At 34.8% G+C, this 18350-nt stretch overlaps 2 protein-coding genes and 1 non-coding gene across 3 annotated transcripts; 1 reads left to right on the plus strand and 2 right to left on the minus strand.

Moving 5' to 3' along the window:
• Window positions 1-6610: 6610 nt before the first annotated feature.
• LOC116011355 (uncharacterized protein At2g29880-like) lies at window positions 6611-7107 on the minus strand. Its single transcript, XM_031250913.1, has 2 exons — window positions 6748-7107; window positions 6611-6658 (listed from the first exon to the last, which is right to left on the minus strand). The coding sequence occupies exons 1-2, from the start codon at window positions 7105-7107 to the stop codon at window positions 6611-6613; spliced, it is 408 nt and encodes a 135-aa protein (XP_031106773.1).
• Window positions 7108-12035: 4928 nt separating this feature from the next.
• On the minus strand, window positions 12036-12108 carry TRNAR-CCU. Its single transcript has one exon. It is a non-coding gene; the product is annotated as a tRNA-Arg (tRNA).
• Window positions 12109-15909: 3801 nt separating this feature from the next.
• Window positions 15910-17771, plus strand: LOC116013319 (heme-binding protein 2-like). The gene is made up of 2 exons (XM_031253403.1): window positions 15910-16341; window positions 17140-17771. Exons 1-2 carry the CDS (start codon window positions 16064-16066, stop codon window positions 17591-17593), a joined length of 732 nt encoding a protein of 243 aa, XP_031109263.1. The 5' UTR covers window positions 15910-16063; the 3' UTR covers window positions 17594-17771.
• Window positions 17772-18350: the final 579 nt, after the last annotated feature.

Consider the following 18350-nt stretch of genomic DNA (forward strand, 5'->3'; position numbering starts at 1 on the left):
ATCAATGCTCCGTTACTGAGCTGAAGGGAATAAAAAGACTCACAACCACATAGTGAAGGGGGCTTCTTACGACACTTGAACTTAGACAATACATACTGAACTTACTTGTACACTGAGCACTACGCTCAATATTGTATTCAAACACTCAAATACTCAAATAATATACCGGTAAACACATTATTACCGTCATTGCTATTTGACTTGATAATCATAAAGTTACAAGTTCTATTCTGATCTCATATTCTTAGGCTGATTTACCTTATTATGATTTTTTACTAATTAGGATCACAGATCAAGGAAAGAAATTAGATAAAGTTTGTACGTGCCTGAGTTTTCAAGGATGGTGGACTCGTGCTCTGCCTTGAGTTTGGAGTATTCTTCCTCGAGCTTCTTGTTCTTCCACCGTGCCTGGCGGTTTTGGAACCAGATGGCGACCTAGCGGGGGTCAAGTCCCAGCTCAGAAGCCAGGCGGTATTTTCTCTCTGACTCTAACTTGCTCTCATCGCGGAAGCTTTGTTCTAGGAGGTTGACTTGTTCTTCGCTCAATTTCGGCTTCCTGATTCCGGTCAGGCCGCCGTCCCAGACCGCCTTGTTCTTCTTGCGCCTCCGCCGCCTCTCCTAAAAACAGCCACTCTCACGTCAGATTGAGTGGAAATTCATTTAACAAATCTTTAATTTCTCTCCAAAAAAAAAAAATCACACCTAATGTCGGATCATAAACTAAACAAATAAACAAGTTCAATCACGCAAATTATATCGTGGACCGTGGTCCACAATGCATTGTGGACCGCGGTCCCAAAACGACGTTGTTTTGATTAATGAAAGCAGAAGGATGAATTCACGCCACTCACTTTCTTTTCATATATACTGCAGTTACATTTCAACACAACTTCAGTTACATTTCAACACAACTGCAGTTACCTTTTTAACACAACTGCAGTTACCTTTCAACACAACTGCAGTTACATTTTGATATAATTACAGTTTCATTCGATAATATAAAAACACAAAAGTGAAACTGTATTCAGTATCTGTTCATATACACTGCAGTTACATTTTGATATAACTACAGTTTCATTCGATAATATCAAACACAAATGTGAAACTGTTANCGAGGTCACGCACCGTGACTTCGGCGCTGGCCGAGGTCACGCCCGTGACCTCGGCACTGGCCGAAGTCACGTCGCCGCGTGACTTCGGCCCAGCGCCGAGGTCATGTGACCTCGGCCCCGTGCCGAAGTCACAGTTGTGTGACCCGGCACGGTGCCGAGGTGAGGATGCGTAAAAAAATTAAAAATAAAAATAAAAATTGAACATACCAAAATTTCAGCACAAGTGACAGGCTGATACTCCTTAACTACCTCCGCCATTCTCGCTAGCTAGGGAGTGGGGGGCTGGTGACAGGGTAATTGGGTACCCGACCCGGAACCGTTGACCAAGACAGTTGCCGTTCAAACTACCCAAGACACCTCACTCCTCAGCATCAATGCGCAACGGTCCAACTCCTCAGCATTGATGGCCAACGGTCAGCTCCTCAGCATTGATGACCGACGTTCAGCTCCTCAGCATTCAACACCTCAGGTACTGATGTCCAACGTTCAACTCCTCATCAATGCTCCGTTACTGAGCTGAAGGGAATAAAAAGACTCACAACCACATAGTGAAGGGGGCTTCTTACGACACTTGAACTTAGACAATACATACTGAACTTACTTGTACACTGAGCACTACGCTCAATATTGTATTCAAACACTCAAATACTCAAATAATATACCGGTAAACACATTATTACCGTCATTGCTATTTGACTTGATAATCATAAAGTTACAAGTTCTATTCTGATCTCATATTCTTAGGCTGATTTACCTTATTATGATTTTTTACTAATTAGGATCACAGATCAAGGAAAGAAATTAGATAAAGTTTGTACGTGCCTGAGTTTTCAAGGATGGTGGACTCGTGCTCTGCCTTGAGTTTGGAGTATTCTTCCTCGAGCTTCTTGTTCTTCCACCGTGCCTGGCGGTTTTGGAACCAGATGGCGACCTAGCGGGGGTCAAGTCCCAGCTCAGAAGCCAGGCGGTATTTTCTCTCTGACTCTAACTTGCTCTCATCGCGGAAGCTTTGTTCTAGGAGGTTGACTTGTTCTTCGCTCAATTTCGGCTTCCTGATTCCGGTCAGGCCGCCGTCCCAGACCGCCTTGTTCTTCTTGCGCCTCCGCCGCCTCTCCTAAAAACAGCCACTCTCACGTCAGATTGAGTGGAAATTCATTTAACAAATCTTTAATTTCTCTCCAAAAAAAAAAAATCACACCTAATGTCGGATCATAAACTAAACAAATAAACAAGTTCAATCACGCAAATTATATCGTGGACCGTGGTCCACAATGCATTGTGGACCGCGGTCCCAAAACGACGTTGTTTTGATTAATGAAAGCAGAAGGATGAATTCACGCCACTCACTTTCTTTTCATATATACTGCAGTTACATTTCAACACAACTTCAGTTACATTTCAACACAACTGCAGTTACCTTTTTAACACAACTGCAGTTACCTTTCAACACAACTGCAGTTACATTTTGATATAATTACAGTTTCATTCGATAATATAAAAACACAAAAGTGAAACTGTATTCAGTATCTGTTCATATACACTGCAGTTACATTTTGATATAACTACAGTTTCATTCGATAATATCAAAACAAATGTAAGGCAGTATCTTTTGGAATGAACTGTAGTGTCAATTACGGGGCTCCGTCTCCCACTTACTAAAATGACGTCATTTTGGGACCGCGGTGGCATTGTGGACCGCGGTCCACAATATAAGAACTGGTTCAATCACCGCTATAAGTTCGAATCTCCACTAAACGGCCTATAGTGGCGGCCGGAAAAATCTTCTTCTTCCTCCGGCGGCCCCACAGAAGCGTTTTCTCGCCGGATTATTTAAAGTTTTGTAAAAACAAAAGAAACATCATATATATGGATGGCTAACCTTGATCGGGTATAGTAGGAGTTGAGTGTAAATATATATCGGGATAAATTAAAAATGAGAAATGGGTGCCATTTGATCATCAACTTGATTGTTATTGATGCCGCCGCAGCCTGCAATCTCCCTCTAGCTAGAATCTAGACCAAGGAGTTCCTCGCTAGAATCTAGACCAAGGAGAAGATGGGGTGGACATATACATATATAGTGAGCTCTCTGATGCACCATGCATGCCTAATTACATTCATGAATCTTCAATATATATAAGTTACACATTTGTAACATCATCCTTATCTCAAACTTATATTAGTAGACTATAATGGTTTGGACATTCTGTTTTATTTGTCACGACAAAATCGGGCCTCGTGGGAATAGAAGGAAAGAGGCCAAAAGAGGGTGGTTTAAGATCATGTGGAGTTCCACTGAGTTGAGCAGTGGTGAATGAACCAGAACACGTTACCTTAAACAAGGATGTTGGAGGGCAGTGGTTCAAGACTTAATCGAGAAGGGTTTACTATGTTTAAGCAAATCTTAAGGGCGATGCTATTATGCTGCTGGACAAAGGTGGTAAATCCGTGTGTGTAAAGCTTAATTACATGCATGAATCTTCACTATATATAAGTTATATAATTTAGCGAAAGGGAAGCTTTTTTAAGGATTTTTTTTTTTTTTTTTTGCTTGTGTGGAGGGCAGAAAGTGTGATATGGTATAAGAGAGAAGAAATAACAGCGTGTTTGGTTCGTGGAATAGGTCATGGAATATCATTCTCGAGAATAGACCTATTCCACTGTTTGGTTCGTCATTCTATTCATAGGAATAACATTCCCGGGAATGAGCTATTCCCTTTGTAAGGGGAATAGCCATTCCTACGGGACCCCCTAGTATTAGTTATTCTCAAGTATTTGGGAATAACTTTTATACTATAATACTGAGAATGCCCTTTTATATTATATTATAATTCTTAACAATAATAATAATAATAATAATAATAATAATAATAATTTCTCAACCTATGTATAAGTTATATAACTTAGCGAAAGGGAAGTTCTTTTAAGGATTTTTAAGTTTTATAAAATAGCTAGGAGGTGATTATGTCAACTTTGCACAGGCGCTGCACGCGTGTCGCACAGATGCTGTACGGGTGTGCGTTGCCTGTGCGAAAAAAATAATGTCCAAGAATTAGGAGACATTTTGTACATTTTAAAATATTTATATTTTTTCAAAATTTTTATTTAAATTAATAACAATATAATTTTGTTCGTGCATCGCACGGGTAAAGCACTAGTAATGTATGACAACAAAATTTTTAAAAATTGTGTGTGAGAATTAGAAATTTCATATTACCTATATTTACCTTAAACTAATGTACATTCAGTATAAAAATAATGTACATTCAATATAAACATAATGTACATTGTATTCAGGGGATGTACATTTTTTTGTACTGAATGTACATTATATTGTATAATGTACATTCAATATACAAATAATGTACATTTTGTATATTAAAATGTATTTTTTGTTATGGTCCACACAATAATTTGTCCCGGGAACCTCGTCCTCTTTCATAACTTTGGATTTTGACAAGTCTTCATGAGGAACACTTTTGTGATAGGATAATTTCTTTATCTCCAAAGTATAATAGAGATCAAACAAACCACTCAAATAGGTAAATATTTGGGGGTTCCTACCATCCATGGCAGGGTCTCCAAATCCTACTTTGTCCATGTCATGGACCGTATAAGTGAGCGTTTGGAAGGGTGGAAGGCCAAGACTTTATCTTTTGCTGGTAGGAAAGTCCTTGCCCAAAGCGTACTTAACACCATCCCCTATTACACCATGCAGCCCACTTGGTTCCCCGCGGGAGTCTGTGACGAAATTGAGCGAAAGATCAGAAACTTTCTTTGGAATGGTGGGAATGACGAAAAACGCATTCACCTTATTAATTGGGATACTGTTACCAAGTGCAAGGAGAAAGGAGGATTGGGCATCCGTCGCATGAGAGAGATGAACATGGCCTTTATGGCCAAAATGGGATGGAGGTTACATCTTGAAAAAGACAACCTTTGGGCGAAAATTCTTATCAGTAAATACAATAGGCAGAGGAATGAGATAAAGGACTGGAAAGAAACTCAGGGCTGCTCTAACTTGTGGAAAGGTATCCTTCGAAATAGAAACTTGATTGATAAGGGAGGAAGTGAAAACTCCCTTGGCGGTCCAATAACTAGTTTGGACATCATTGAGAAGGACCAGGGCAAAGATCATTTCTCTATTTCCAGAGCCTATGAGGTCGCCACACATGAACAAGACACTCCTACGAATAAGGATTGGGTGACCATTTGGAAACTTAAAGTGCCCAACCGTATTTGTATTTTCCTATGGCTTGTAAAACATGGAAAACTAATGACAAACATGGAGAGATGTAGAAGGGGTTTCACGACCAGAGACAATTGCGAGACATGCCGGGAGAGGCATGAAGATGTCAACCATATTTTCAGGGTGTGTAGAGCTGCGGATAATATCTGGAAAGCTTTTCTTCCCAGACATGAAAGACAAAGGCTTGGGAGAATGGGATTTGATGCATGGTTTTCAACAAACCTTCGGGGAAATGTAGAGTCCAGAACCAAAGCAGATTGGAGTACTTCTTTCGCCATTATCATGTGGTGGCTGTGGAAATGGCGTAATGAAGTAGCTTTTGGGGGCCATGAAAAAGAGGTTCAACAAAAGGTGGAGTGGTTAAAAATGCAAGAAATGGAGATCAGAAAATCCTTTGCTAGCTCGCCCAGGCCGGGAAATTCCCAAGGGGTTTACGTGAGAAGACAGGTTTGTTGGAAGAGACAAACTGACTCTCCTTTGATTCTTAATGTCGATGGATCCTTTAGAGGGGAGGGCACACTTGCAGGAGGAGGCGCTGTCCTTATAGACAAAACAGTAGATGGATTGAGGGTAGCTATGGATTGAGGGTAGCTCTTTCTCTTTCCAAGCTAGTAACCCTCTGGAAACTGAATTGAGAGCGTTGGAGTTGGCCCTGCGGTGGACGGAGTCTAAAAGAATCTTCAACATGGAGATTCAGACAGATTGCAAAGAGATGGTAAAGGCCCTTAACGATGCCAACGAAAGTAATTATCAGCGGGGAGCCCTGAAATCCCGTTGCAGAGAATTAATTCGTAGAAGTGGGTGCACCGCAGTTGTTCATATCTTCCGTGAACAGAACTTTGTTGCTGACTTTTTGGCTACACTTGCTGCGCGAACAGGAGGGAACCTTGCATTATCTTTGTTTCCCCACCCCTGGTCGTGATACTTTTGTTTGTAATGATCAAATGAGAGTTGTGAGTGAACGTCTCTTGCTGGAGACGGAGTAGGCTGTGTTGGTTCTTTTCTATCAGCCTGGGGTCCCCCCCTCCCTTTTGTATTTTCCAAAAAAAAAAGTATCCCTATTATATGTGGATATGTGGATTGCAAATTTGCATGTGATAATTTCTATAATTGAGAACAAAAGCAAAAACCGTTTCAAAGGATTGGGTTTCTATTTGTGTACATATGTTTGTGTTTGAATAAGATATGGATCATATCATCAATAATGGCTACGGTGTGGCCGGCCGAACACAGTCTTAGGGGGGTGTATTCAGTCAGCAACCGTATCAGTCCGTAGGTGTTTATGAGTAGGACGAGACTAGAAAAGAAAAAGAAAATAGTTAATGAATGGTTTAAAAAAAAAAACTAACTAGCATCTATGTTAATTAAAAGATATAACAATCTCACCTTCAAATAATCTTCCCACACCTCATCATTAGTTGTAAACCTCTTTGTTATTGGATCCCAACCAAATCCAGAACTATGACGCATAAGCTCAGAAAAGTTGTTAAAACGATTCTTGAACCATTTCAATCTGCTTTGGTATTGTGCATACGATCTTTGACACCCAAGCTTTTCATTCAGAGCAGGAAGTATCCTCTTCTCCACAGTTAACTTGCTTAAACCTCCACTACTATCACGCCATCCATTTTTTATGGCATCAACCATGAGTTGTAACAACTCGTTACTCTCATCATGTGCCCATAATGCATAATTTCCATTAACTTTATTTTTACATTTACTCTTTTCTTGATGAGTATCTCCCATTTATAATTACTATAAAATAAATAAAGAATCTCTTAAAAAATTCAACTTAATACAATATATATATATATATATATATATATATATATATATATATATATAATAAACATACAATTATATAAAACTATAAACATATTAATTAACTAAAATTTAAAAATTATAAATTCTAAAAAATTTGCTGCATAGCAGCAATCTTGCTGCTGCTGTTCCATAAATCTGCTGCGAGCTGCTGTTCGTTCGCAGCAAATTCTTGTTGCTGCGATCGCAGCAAATTTTTTAGATCGCAATTATTTTGTTGTGATGGCAACAAAAAATTTGCTTGAACATAAAAAAAAAATTGTGAAAGATTTGATACGTACCGTAAAATTGATGGAAAATTTGCCTAGTTTAGATAGAGGAAAAAAAGTTTGCAGAGAATATTGAAAAGTTTGGGGTTGTAGGGTTGGATTTCATCTATTTATATTAATGAAGAGAAAGTCTATAAAAATCCTATTCTGATAGAGTTTGTGAAAGTCAGTAACTTTTTGAATACCAGTAGACTTTTAATAACTCTATAAAAGTCTGAATCGAATACCTGTATACTTTTAAAGAGTTTTGAAAAGTTTGAATTGAATACATGTATACTTTTAAAGAGTTTATAAAAGTCTAAATTGAATACCACCAAACTTTTAAAGTTGATAAAAGTATTTAAAAGTTCATAAAAGTCGTGATTGAATACACCCCCTTAATTTCCAGTTGTTTCCCTGATTCCCTCTCACCTTACTCCTAAGAATAAGTATGCACTTAACTTTTTTCTCCTATTAGTATGAGAGAGAGCCCAACATGCATGCACTTAGCTTTTTTCTCCTACTAGTATGAGAGAAAGCCAACATGCATGCACTTAGCTTTTTTCTCCTATTAGTATGAGAGAGAGCCAACATGCATGCACTTAGCTTTTTTCTCCTATTAGTATGAGAGAGATCCCAACATGCATGCACTTAGCTTTTTTCTCCTATTAGTATGAGAGAGATCCCAACATGCATGCACTTAACTTTTTTCTCCTATTAGTATGAGAGAGAGCCAACATGCATGCACTTAGCTTTTTTCTCCTATTAGTATGAGAGAGAGCTCAACATGCATGCACTTAGCTTTTTTCTCCTATTAGTACGAGAGAGACCCCAACATGCATGCACTTAGCGTTTTTCTTCTATTAGTATGAGCAGTGGCGGATCCAGAAATTCTTTTCAGTGGGGGCGAAACACATGGTTAAAAAAAATTACTAGGTGCTCCTTATAAGCGGCAATTAATCAGTGCTTATGTATTTTTTATTTTATTTTTTATTTTTTAAAAAATTTATTTAATATTTTTTAATTTTGTAAGACTAATAATTATAAATTATTTAATACTTTAATAGTTAATACTAAAATATTAAAAATTGCAATCCTAGATGGGATTTTTGCAACACTAGCGAAACATTAAAACAAAAGAAATAGTCATAAATATTGTTGGATATAGACGAAAAATAAAACACATCATAACTTTATAAAAATATTCATAACAAAATATGAAACAAGATTAATTTGATAAAATAATTCAAATAGAAAACACATTATAAATTACACATCTCATTTCAAGATTTGAACCCTAGCTATTTCTTAGAGAAAGCCATGCACCAACGAACTCAACTAACTAACCAATTGTTTATTTACATCTGTTTTCATATACTTATATCCAAACTGTACTATACATACATATATATATACAAGGGCTATATACGGGTGGGGGTGGGGTGGGCTATATAGGGGTGGGGGTGGGGTGAGTGGGGCAGCTGCCCCCATGCTGGATTCGCCCCTGAGTATGAGAGAGACCCCAAATGCATGCACTTAGTTTTTTTCTCCTATTAATATGAGAGAGATCCCATTTGGATTTGGATCCCACATTACAAAATTCTCATTTTCTGCAAATCTCTTCTCTTCTCTAACTTAAAGTCTTGTAAAGTTTAGCATCTTTGGTGTCAAGGAAGCATCATGATTGTTGTTATATAAAGATAGAGAGGCACTGATATTTTTGTAAATAGAATAATATTTTTGTAGATTAGAATAATATATACTGTATAAGGTTTTCCCCAATAGAGTTTTTATGTGAGTTTTGAGAATATTAAAAACTTAGTGTTAAGTTTTTAACAAATGTGGAGTGTGGGTTTCTAGTGATGTTTTTTCCTGCAAATTTGAGTTTTTTGCCGTGAGGGTGGGGCGCAGTTGTGGGGAAAAACATGCGCCTCACGTACGTGAGGCAACGTGGGCGCGTAAATTATTATTATTTTTTTTAATTTTTTTTTGATTTGTAATTTGTTTTATTATTTCCTTTTTTTTCCCTCCACTCTCATTTTCTCTTTCCTAATCACATCTGCAAAATCTCTTAAAAAAAAACACCACTATTGAGGAAGGCCTAATTATTACTCCCTATGTTTCATTTTATGTGTCTGGTTCGATCGGTTAACGAGTCTTGATTATTTTTAATTCAATTTTTCATAATATTAAGTTTAGTATTAGTCTACACAAACTATATATATTTAGAAACTACACTAAAAGTACAATTAAACACAAAAAAAAATTAAATCTAAAATAGTAAAAAAAATACTAAAGAAAATAAACAAAAGAACAAAGAGTTGATTTGTTCAATGAATAGTAAATAAGACAGATAAAATGGAACAAATGGAGCATTATTTTTAAATTAAGTGGAAGGTGAACCCCAACCAGGAACAACATTATGACTACATAGTACATACTCGAGATCTACCCCAAATGAGGAATGCCCAAATGATCATATTTCAAAATTCACTAAAGGATTATATGCATGCAAGCCTTCAGACAACCTTAAGCCCCCAACGTATGCACTAACGCGTTGGCAAGGAAATCTGTTGCACCATTTTGTTTTCTATAAACATGAGAAATCTAACTACTCCTTCTTCTTCTTCTTTTTTAGTTATAATAATAAGCACAATACATTTTTGACGCAAAATTTTCGTTTTAGGTTATATAATTAGGTGGAGGGAGATCTTTAAATAAAATAAAAATGTCTAATTACAAGTTTCCTTGCCCAGGGCACATAGACTATTCTTGTTAATGAATCTTGTTCGAAACTCAAATTCAATACCTCTATTTAAATTGGAAAAGACTTACGAGTCACATCATCTCATTCATACCATGGATAACTCACTCTTTAAAATTTGTTATTACCCTTGCTAATATGGGCTGTTGGTAGGAATCATATTGGAACCCCTAAATTGGCAAGCTTGGGCCTTTGATGAATTGGACTATATCCCGGCCACATGTGCCTTTATGGGCTGAACTAAAATATACTTTTTTTTTTTTTTTTTTTGGAAAAAAAAATTTTTTTTGAAATTTTGGGGCTTAAGCCCTTTTTTTTTTTTTTTTTTTTGCGAAACAAAAACTTTTGTTAGTACTATGGAGCTTAAGCCATCTTTTTTTTTTTTTTTTTTTGGAAAAAAAAATTTTTTTTGAAATTTTGGGGCTTAAGCCCTTTTTTTTTTTTTTTTTTTTGCGAAACAAAAACTTTTGTTAGTACTATGGAGCTTAAGCCATCTTTTTTTTTTTTTTTTTTTGGAAAAAAAAATTTTTTTTGAAATTTTGGGGCTTAAGCCCTTTTTTTTTTTTTTTTTTTTGCGAAACAAAAACTTTTGTTAGTACTATGGAGCTTAAGCCATCTTTTTTTTTTTTTTTTTTTGGAAAAAAAAATTTTTTTTGAAATTTTGGGGCTTAAGCCCTTTTTTTTTTTTTTTTTTTTGCGAAACAAAAACTTTTGTTAGTACTATGGAGCTTAAGCCATCTTTTTTTTTTTTTTTTTTTGGAAAAAAAAATTTTTTTTGAAATTTTGGGGCTTAAGCCCTTTTTTTTTTTTTTTTTTTTGCGAAACAAAAACTTTTGTTAGTACTATGGAGCTTAAGCCATCTTTTTTTTTTTTTTTTTTTGGAAAAAAAAATTTTTTTTGAAATTTTGGGGCTTAAGCCCTTTTTTTTTTTTTTTTTTTTGCGAAACAAAAACTTTTGTTAGTACTATGGAGCTTAAGCCATCTTTTTTTTTTTTTTTTTTTGGAAAAAAAAATTTTTTTTGAAATTTTGGGGCTTAAGCCCTTTTTTTTTTTTTTTTTTTTGCGAAACAAAAACTTTTGTTAGTACTATGGAGCTTAAGCCATCTTTTTTTTTTTTTTTTTTTGGAAAAAAAAATTTTTTTTGAAATTTTGGGGCTTAAGCCCTTTTTTTTTTTTTTTTTTTTTGCGAAACAAAAACTTTTGTTAGTACTATGGAGCTTAAGCCATCTTTTTTTTTTTCTTTCTATTTATTGGATGGCCTGCATTTATTAAAGAAATATATTAACTTTGAAACATGAAACAATACACATTGCCCGCATTTACTAATATTACATTTTTGTGTAATAGTTTAGTAGATGAAAATTCGAATACTTTTGGGCAGCGAAATATATTATTTATTGTGCTGACTACATTTAATTAAAATTTTCAAACTCAAAATTTGTGTCTACCAAATTCACTTTGCACTCTACCTTTTAGATGTCACTTAGCTTGCTTATAAATACCTACAATTAGGTTCAATCTTTGTAGTTTTTTTTTTTTTGGTATAGTTCTCTTTGTAAGCCCATGAAATATTTGTAATTTGACAATTGATGGGTCTATGTTCTTTTATTTTTATTTTTGTTTTCTATTTAATCCCAACATAGCAACACTAAGTCATTATAAAGCAAAAATTGATATTAGATACTATACACACTTTATTATAATAAGATAAGATATTGTTAGAATATTATATAATATTTATTTATTTTCACTATTTAAATTTGATAAATAATATAATTTTTGAATATATATTAGGTTCCAAACAATTCGGGCGATGAGGTTTTACGGACACTAAACCTAAATGCGTCAGGTAGGGGTCAAACCTAAGACTTTCTGCTTAGGAAACAGACGCTCTATCCACTGAGCTACAGACGCACCGACTAGCAATAAGTTTCATTCATAGAACACAAATCACTTATTTCAGTACATTTCCAAAATTTAATTCCCCAAATTAGTACAATGGGACCGCGGGAATAAAATAGACATTATGAGTTATATAATATTTGTATAAATAAAATTATAAAATTTGTTCCATTGATAAACATTTGGGCATAACTTGTTAGCATATGATGTACATTTAGTTTAGTGTTTAAGGAGATTATGGTTTGATTTATGGACATATAGAACAAATATTATGAGATCAACGATAATGTTACTAAATATGTACTAATTGACATTTGATATAAAACGATGTCGTTTTAAACGAAGATCCACTATGGAAACAACACGCATGACATGCATTTACTAAAGAAATATATTAACTTGGATACATGAAACAATACACATAGCCCGCATTTACTAATATTACATTTTTGTGTAATAGTTTAGTAGATGAAAATTCGAATACTTTTGGGCAGCGAAATACATTATTCGTTGCGCTGACTACATTTAATTAAAATTTTCAAATTCAAAATTTGTGTCTAATAAATTCACTTTGCATTAGGTTCAGTCTTTGTATTTTTTTTTATTTTTTATTTTTTACTAAACCTAAACGCGTCAGGTAGGGGTTGAACCTACGACTTTTCACTTAGGAAACAGACACTATCCACTGAGCTACAGGCACACCGGCTAGCAATAAGTTTCCTTTGTAGAACACAAATCACTTATTTCAGTTCACTTCCAAAATTTAATTCCCCAAATTAGTCCAATGGGACCGCGGAAATAAAATAGACATTACGAGTTATATAATATCCGTATAAATAAAATTATAAAATTTGTTCCATTGATCAACATTTGGGCATAACTTGTTCGCATATGATGTACATTTAGTTTAGTGATTAAGGAAACTATAGTTTGATTTATGGACATATAGAACAAATATTATGAGCATAATTGATGTAGTGTTAGTGGGGTGTGAAATGGGTGTAAAGTCGAACCACGGGGATTGGATTTTATGGCACGTAAGGAGTGATCACCTACACTCTAGTCACCAAGGTTTTGAAACCCATAAGGATCCAATCAAACCATTTTAAGGATTAAGGTGTAACAACTATGAAGTATTTTTGGAATTTTGGATATAAGGGAAAAACAAGATTAAATTAGGTGGAAATTCTATTGGAAAGATGTGTTAAATTAGGTGAATTACTCTATTGATGCATTAACACTTGGATTGGGAGATGAACAATGACCTTAGGTTCTTAAGGCTAGCACAAAGAAATCCAAGTTTTCACAAGGATTAGAACAAGGGTTGTCCCATTTCCATGGTTTACTAATCCAAGTTCTTGAAGGACAAAAGCAATATGGCCCCAAATCTACCCATATTTCCATAAAAGAGAAAATGGGTTTGAGATAGGGTTGGCTTAAGTCTTCCATCCAACTTCCATTGAAGTGAAAGACCTTCCAAACACAAACAATAATCATTGGCCACTAACTATTGAAAAATAGAAATAAACACAATTCAAACTTAAGAACCCTAAATGGGTGTTCATTCCCTTTTATGCAATAATCACATAACAAGCATCAATAAAAGTAATAAACACCTAATCTAATCCATATATGAGACTACTCACTCATATCAAGAGTAAACATAGCAAGATTGAGCAAGGAAAACATAAATACGCAATAAATATAAAGACAAGATGGAGAAGAGGAAATAAGAGTTCTATTATTAATGATGAAGAAATGTTGTTGGAATCCCTTCCAAATCCACCAAAAGATGCTTGCAAAGAGTTCTACAATGTGAATCTAGGCTATTCTAAGCTAAAAGTGGCTATGGGAAATATTAGAGAGAGAGTCTAAACTATCTAGGGTTCGGAATCCCCAAAATTACAGCAGAGAATCGCTTAAAACAGAACAGTGCAGACCGAAACGGGGGGTGACACGGCCGTGTCAGTACCCATTTCGGTGATCAGTTTTAGGGCGGACCAAAACGGGTACTGACACGCCCATTTCATTTTCCAGTATTTTTTCCTGCTCCGTTTTGCGCTCCGCTGCTCCTCTCCCTCGTTGAGTGGGATCCTTAGCTACCAAAATTGATCCAAAGCTTTCCAAGATGCTTCCTTTACGACTCGTTGTGAAGAATTTCACCTATAACCACAAAAACACACAACCAAGTAATAAATCTCACTCAAGTATCAACACTTAACTACAAAAATAGATGAAAGAGGGGGCAAAAAGGTATTTGGAAATGGAGTCATCAATAATCTATGATAATGTTATTAAATATGTACTAATTGACATTTGATATGAAACGATGTCGTTTTAAACCAAGATCCACTATGGATAACACACATGGCCTGCATTTACTAAAGAAATATATTAACTTTGAAACATGAAACAATACACATTGCACGCATTTACTAATATTACATATTTGTGTAATAGTTTAGTAGATGAAAATTCGAGTACTTTTGGGCAGCGAAATAATTTATTTGTTGTGCTGACTACATTTAATTAAAATTTTCAAATTCAAAATTTGTGTCTACCAAATTCACTTTGCACGGTACCTTTTACATGTCCCTTAGCTTGCTTATAAATAACTACAAATTAGGTTCAGTCTTTGTATTTTTATTTATTTTTTGATATAGTTCTCTTTGTATGCCCATGATATTTTTGTAATTTGACAAGTGATGGGTCTATGTTCTTTTATTTTTATTTTTGTTTTTTATTTAATCCCAACATAGCAACACTAAGTCATTATAAAGCAAAAATTGATATTAGGTACTATACATACTTTATTATAATAAGATAAGATATTGTTAGAATATTATATAATATTTTGAGTATTTATTTATTTGCACTATTTAAATTTGATAAATAATATAACTTTTGAATATATATTACGTTCCATACCATCCGGGCGATGAGATTCTGCGTACAATAAACCTAATTGTGTCAGGTAGAGGTTGAACCTACGACTTTCTGTTTAGGAAACAAACGCTCTATCCTCTGACTTACAAACGCATCTGGTAATACCTTTCATTCATAGAACACAAATCACTTATTTCAATACACTTCCAAAATTTAATTCTCCAAATTAGTACAATGAAAAGTAATACTGCTGAAATAAAATAGACATTACAAGTTATATAATATTTGTATAAATAAAATTATAAAATTTGTTTCATTGATCAACATTTAAGCATATTAGCTAAATGAGCATTGTGTTAGCCCTCAAAGGTATGGGAATAAGAATAGAGGGGGTGAGGGAGTGAGGGATGAATAGATTTTTCAATTTTTTGCAAAACTTAGTAAATTCAAGAAACTTGCATTCGCTAATCAAAGTTTTAAAATAAAATACACACAGACAATATATTGTTACCCCTTTTTAGTATGATACGAGTTTGTTCTTTTTAAATGTTTAGATTTAGTTGATTGAAAACTTAAAAAGCGTATTTGGCAAATAGCTGTTAGCCGATAGAGTTAGTGGGTTAGACAAGTTGATAGCTCTGATTCTATAAAGATGTTTGATAAATTAATTGTTAGCTGATAGCTAATTATATTAGGAGTATAATTTATTTTTTCAAAAAATTGATTAAAAAACTTTTTTAAGGGATTTTTAAAATTTAAACATTTTAAAATAATAAACTGTTAAAAAAACTAATGAACCAAAGATTCATATGCTCTCTAATCACCCATTCGCCCCTGTCATTGAAGCATTATCTTCTTTGTTGTTTGCAGTGATTTCCTTGCAGAAAAAGCCACAAACACAGTCGATTAAACTTCTCCACAAGAACCAGATAACAATACCCGAAACGTGTCCAATTCTAGACCACTCTTACAATATTAGCCCTAGAAACCTCTAAATATCTCAATCTTTGCCAAAAGAATCAAAAAAATAAAAACCACCCAATTCTCCAATCATCCTTCCATTTTGGGGCATTCAAGAAAAATGTTGGATTGGGTTAAGCTAGTTGTGGTTCTGATAAACTACTTCGTCCACCATTCTTGGACCATCAGCAGTACAACAACCTCAATCAATGCTAAGAATCATCATGTGCAGCTTGGTCTGTTTCCTCCGAGCTGCGAACGGATCGAGTGTCCCACGTATGACCTGATTGAAGCTGGCAAAGACTATGAAATTCGTCGCTATAATTCGTCGATGTGGATGTCTACCGCTCCCATTGATGATATCTCTCTTGTTCAAGCCACAAGAACCGGCTTCCTTCGGTGAGAATTCAGCTCCACCAATCAGAATATATGATTTATAAATTCTGTTGCTATTTTTATTTTTCCTGCTAATCTAAGTTTTATTCTCAGTATTATGAGCTTGATTCATGTCGATTATTATGTTGTGACAAATTTACAACAAAATGGTCTGTTTTTGTATCCAATTACTCCTATGAAAAAACCAATCCAGCACTTTGTTTCTTAATTAGCTGATTGGGTTAGTGAATTTGACTAGTTGATAGCATTAACTTTTTGAATTTAAACATTTTGAATTTAATCAAATACTCATTGATTGTTTAACTAAGTCAAACAGATAATAGTAGCTAAATAAACTAAAATTAACTGATAAATTAACTATGTTACCAAACAATCTTTATATCTTTTAACACTAAATAAAAATACACACATATATTTAATCCATGACTCCATGAGCCAGTCACTTGATCTAAAAGGATGATATGTTTTGAGTAGGCCTTAAGTCCTTAACTATAGGAGGTTTAAAAGGCACCTTTTAAGCACTAAGTTGGTCTAATTAAAGGGCAAAGTGATTCATATAAGAAGGGGTTTCTTTTAAGAGAACAGAGTGTACAACCACTCAGGCCAATCAAGCTAGTTTGATTATAGGCTTGTTTAGCTTAGCTTGTTTACAATACCAAGTTATTGCATTAATATGGAAACAGTTCATCTGTAGTGTAGAACAGGGCACAGTTATATGTGTAACTAATTAAATAGATAACAAGTTCTATTCTAACGTATTCTATTTATATTCTTGAATATAATTGTATGTTTGGTTTGTAGGTTGTTTGATTACATTTCAGGAGAGAACTATTACAATGAGAAGATAGAGATGACAGCACCAGTATTGACCGAAGTGAAACCCAGCGATGGACCATTTTGTGCATCATCCTTCGTGGTGAGCTTCTACGTTCCCAAGGCGAACCAGCCAAATCCCCCGCCGTCGCAATCCCTGCACGCGCAGAAATGGGGGGAAACGTACGTGGCGGTGAGGCAATTCGGAGGTTTTGTGTCGGATACCGATGTGGGGAAGGAAGCGGCGGCGCTGAGTGCTAGCCTGCAAGGGACGGTGTGGCTGGACGCCATCATGAACAGCCACCGCGGAGAGAACACCACCATGTACGCGGTGGCGCAGTACAACTCCCCGTTTGAGTTCGAGGGCAGAGTTAACGAGGTTTGGCTGACGTTTGATAAGTACAACGATGCTGTTGCTAAATCTGGATATATGCGGCTTTAATTTTCATATAATGTTAGTTGTTACTGTTGTTCTAATAAGTACTACAGAGTAACTGTGACTCTGCTAAATGAAAGGTCTCAGGTTGGACTCTCTGTACTTTAGTAAGTTTGAGAAAGTATATATGGACAGATAACATTCAGAATAATAAATATATATGGATTTGAAAAGCTTCACTGCATCTCATGTTAGTTGTTCTTTTCCACGTTAGAGATGCGAAATATAGTCATCAGTAGGCTTAGGCTATTTAGGATCTTGCTTGTGCATGTGGACATATATATTCAGATTAAGTTTGTGAGGAGGGCTAATGAAACAGCTCATACTATGGCTAGATCTGTTAATTTACTTTATTCTGATAAACCTGAGTACTGGAGTGATGCTCCCCAAGTTGTATTCGTGGTTTCTTCTAATGAAATTTTTATTGTTTAAAAAAAAATGAAGACAAAGTAAATAATAAAAGAGAGTTGGAAATTGGGTCTTTGACTAGCTCAAGCATATTCAATACACAATGCATAAAATCAATTGGAGTGGCTTAAGTAGCAATTGCCAATTTATATCATGGAATAGGATTCACGTAACATTATGAACCCTAGATCGAAACGAAGAGGTACAGAATATTCATACTTATAAAGTATATAATTTTATAACACAAGACAGAAAAAATTACAACACAAGATATATATATATATATATATATATATATATATATATATATATATATATATATATATATATATATATATATATATATATATATATA

This window comes from Ipomoea triloba, chromosome 1 (assembly GCF_003576645.1).
Source record: "Ipomoea triloba cultivar NCNSP0323 chromosome 1, ASM357664v1".
NCBI lineage: Eukaryota > Viridiplantae > Streptophyta > Magnoliopsida > Solanales > Convolvulaceae > Ipomoea > Ipomoea triloba.

Bases quoted from the DNA above. Each gene is read 5' to 3' on its own strand.
- LOC116011355 (XM_031250913.1), bottom strand. From the start codon at position 7,107: ATGGGAGATACTCATCAAGAAAAGAGTAAATGTAAAAATAAAGTTAAT. The intron at 6,659-6,747 runs GTGAGATTGTTA...TTTCTTTTCTAG, and splicing joins TGTGGGAAGATTATTTGAAG to TCTCGTCCTACTCATAAACA.
- LOC116013319 (XM_031253403.1), top strand. From the start codon at position 16,064: ATGTTGGATTGGGTTAAGCTAGTTGTGGTTCTGATAAACTACTTCGTC. The intron at 16,342-17,139 runs GTGAGAATTCAG...TTTGGTTTGTAG, and splicing joins ACAAGAACCGGCTTCCTTCG to GTTGTTTGATTACATTTCAG.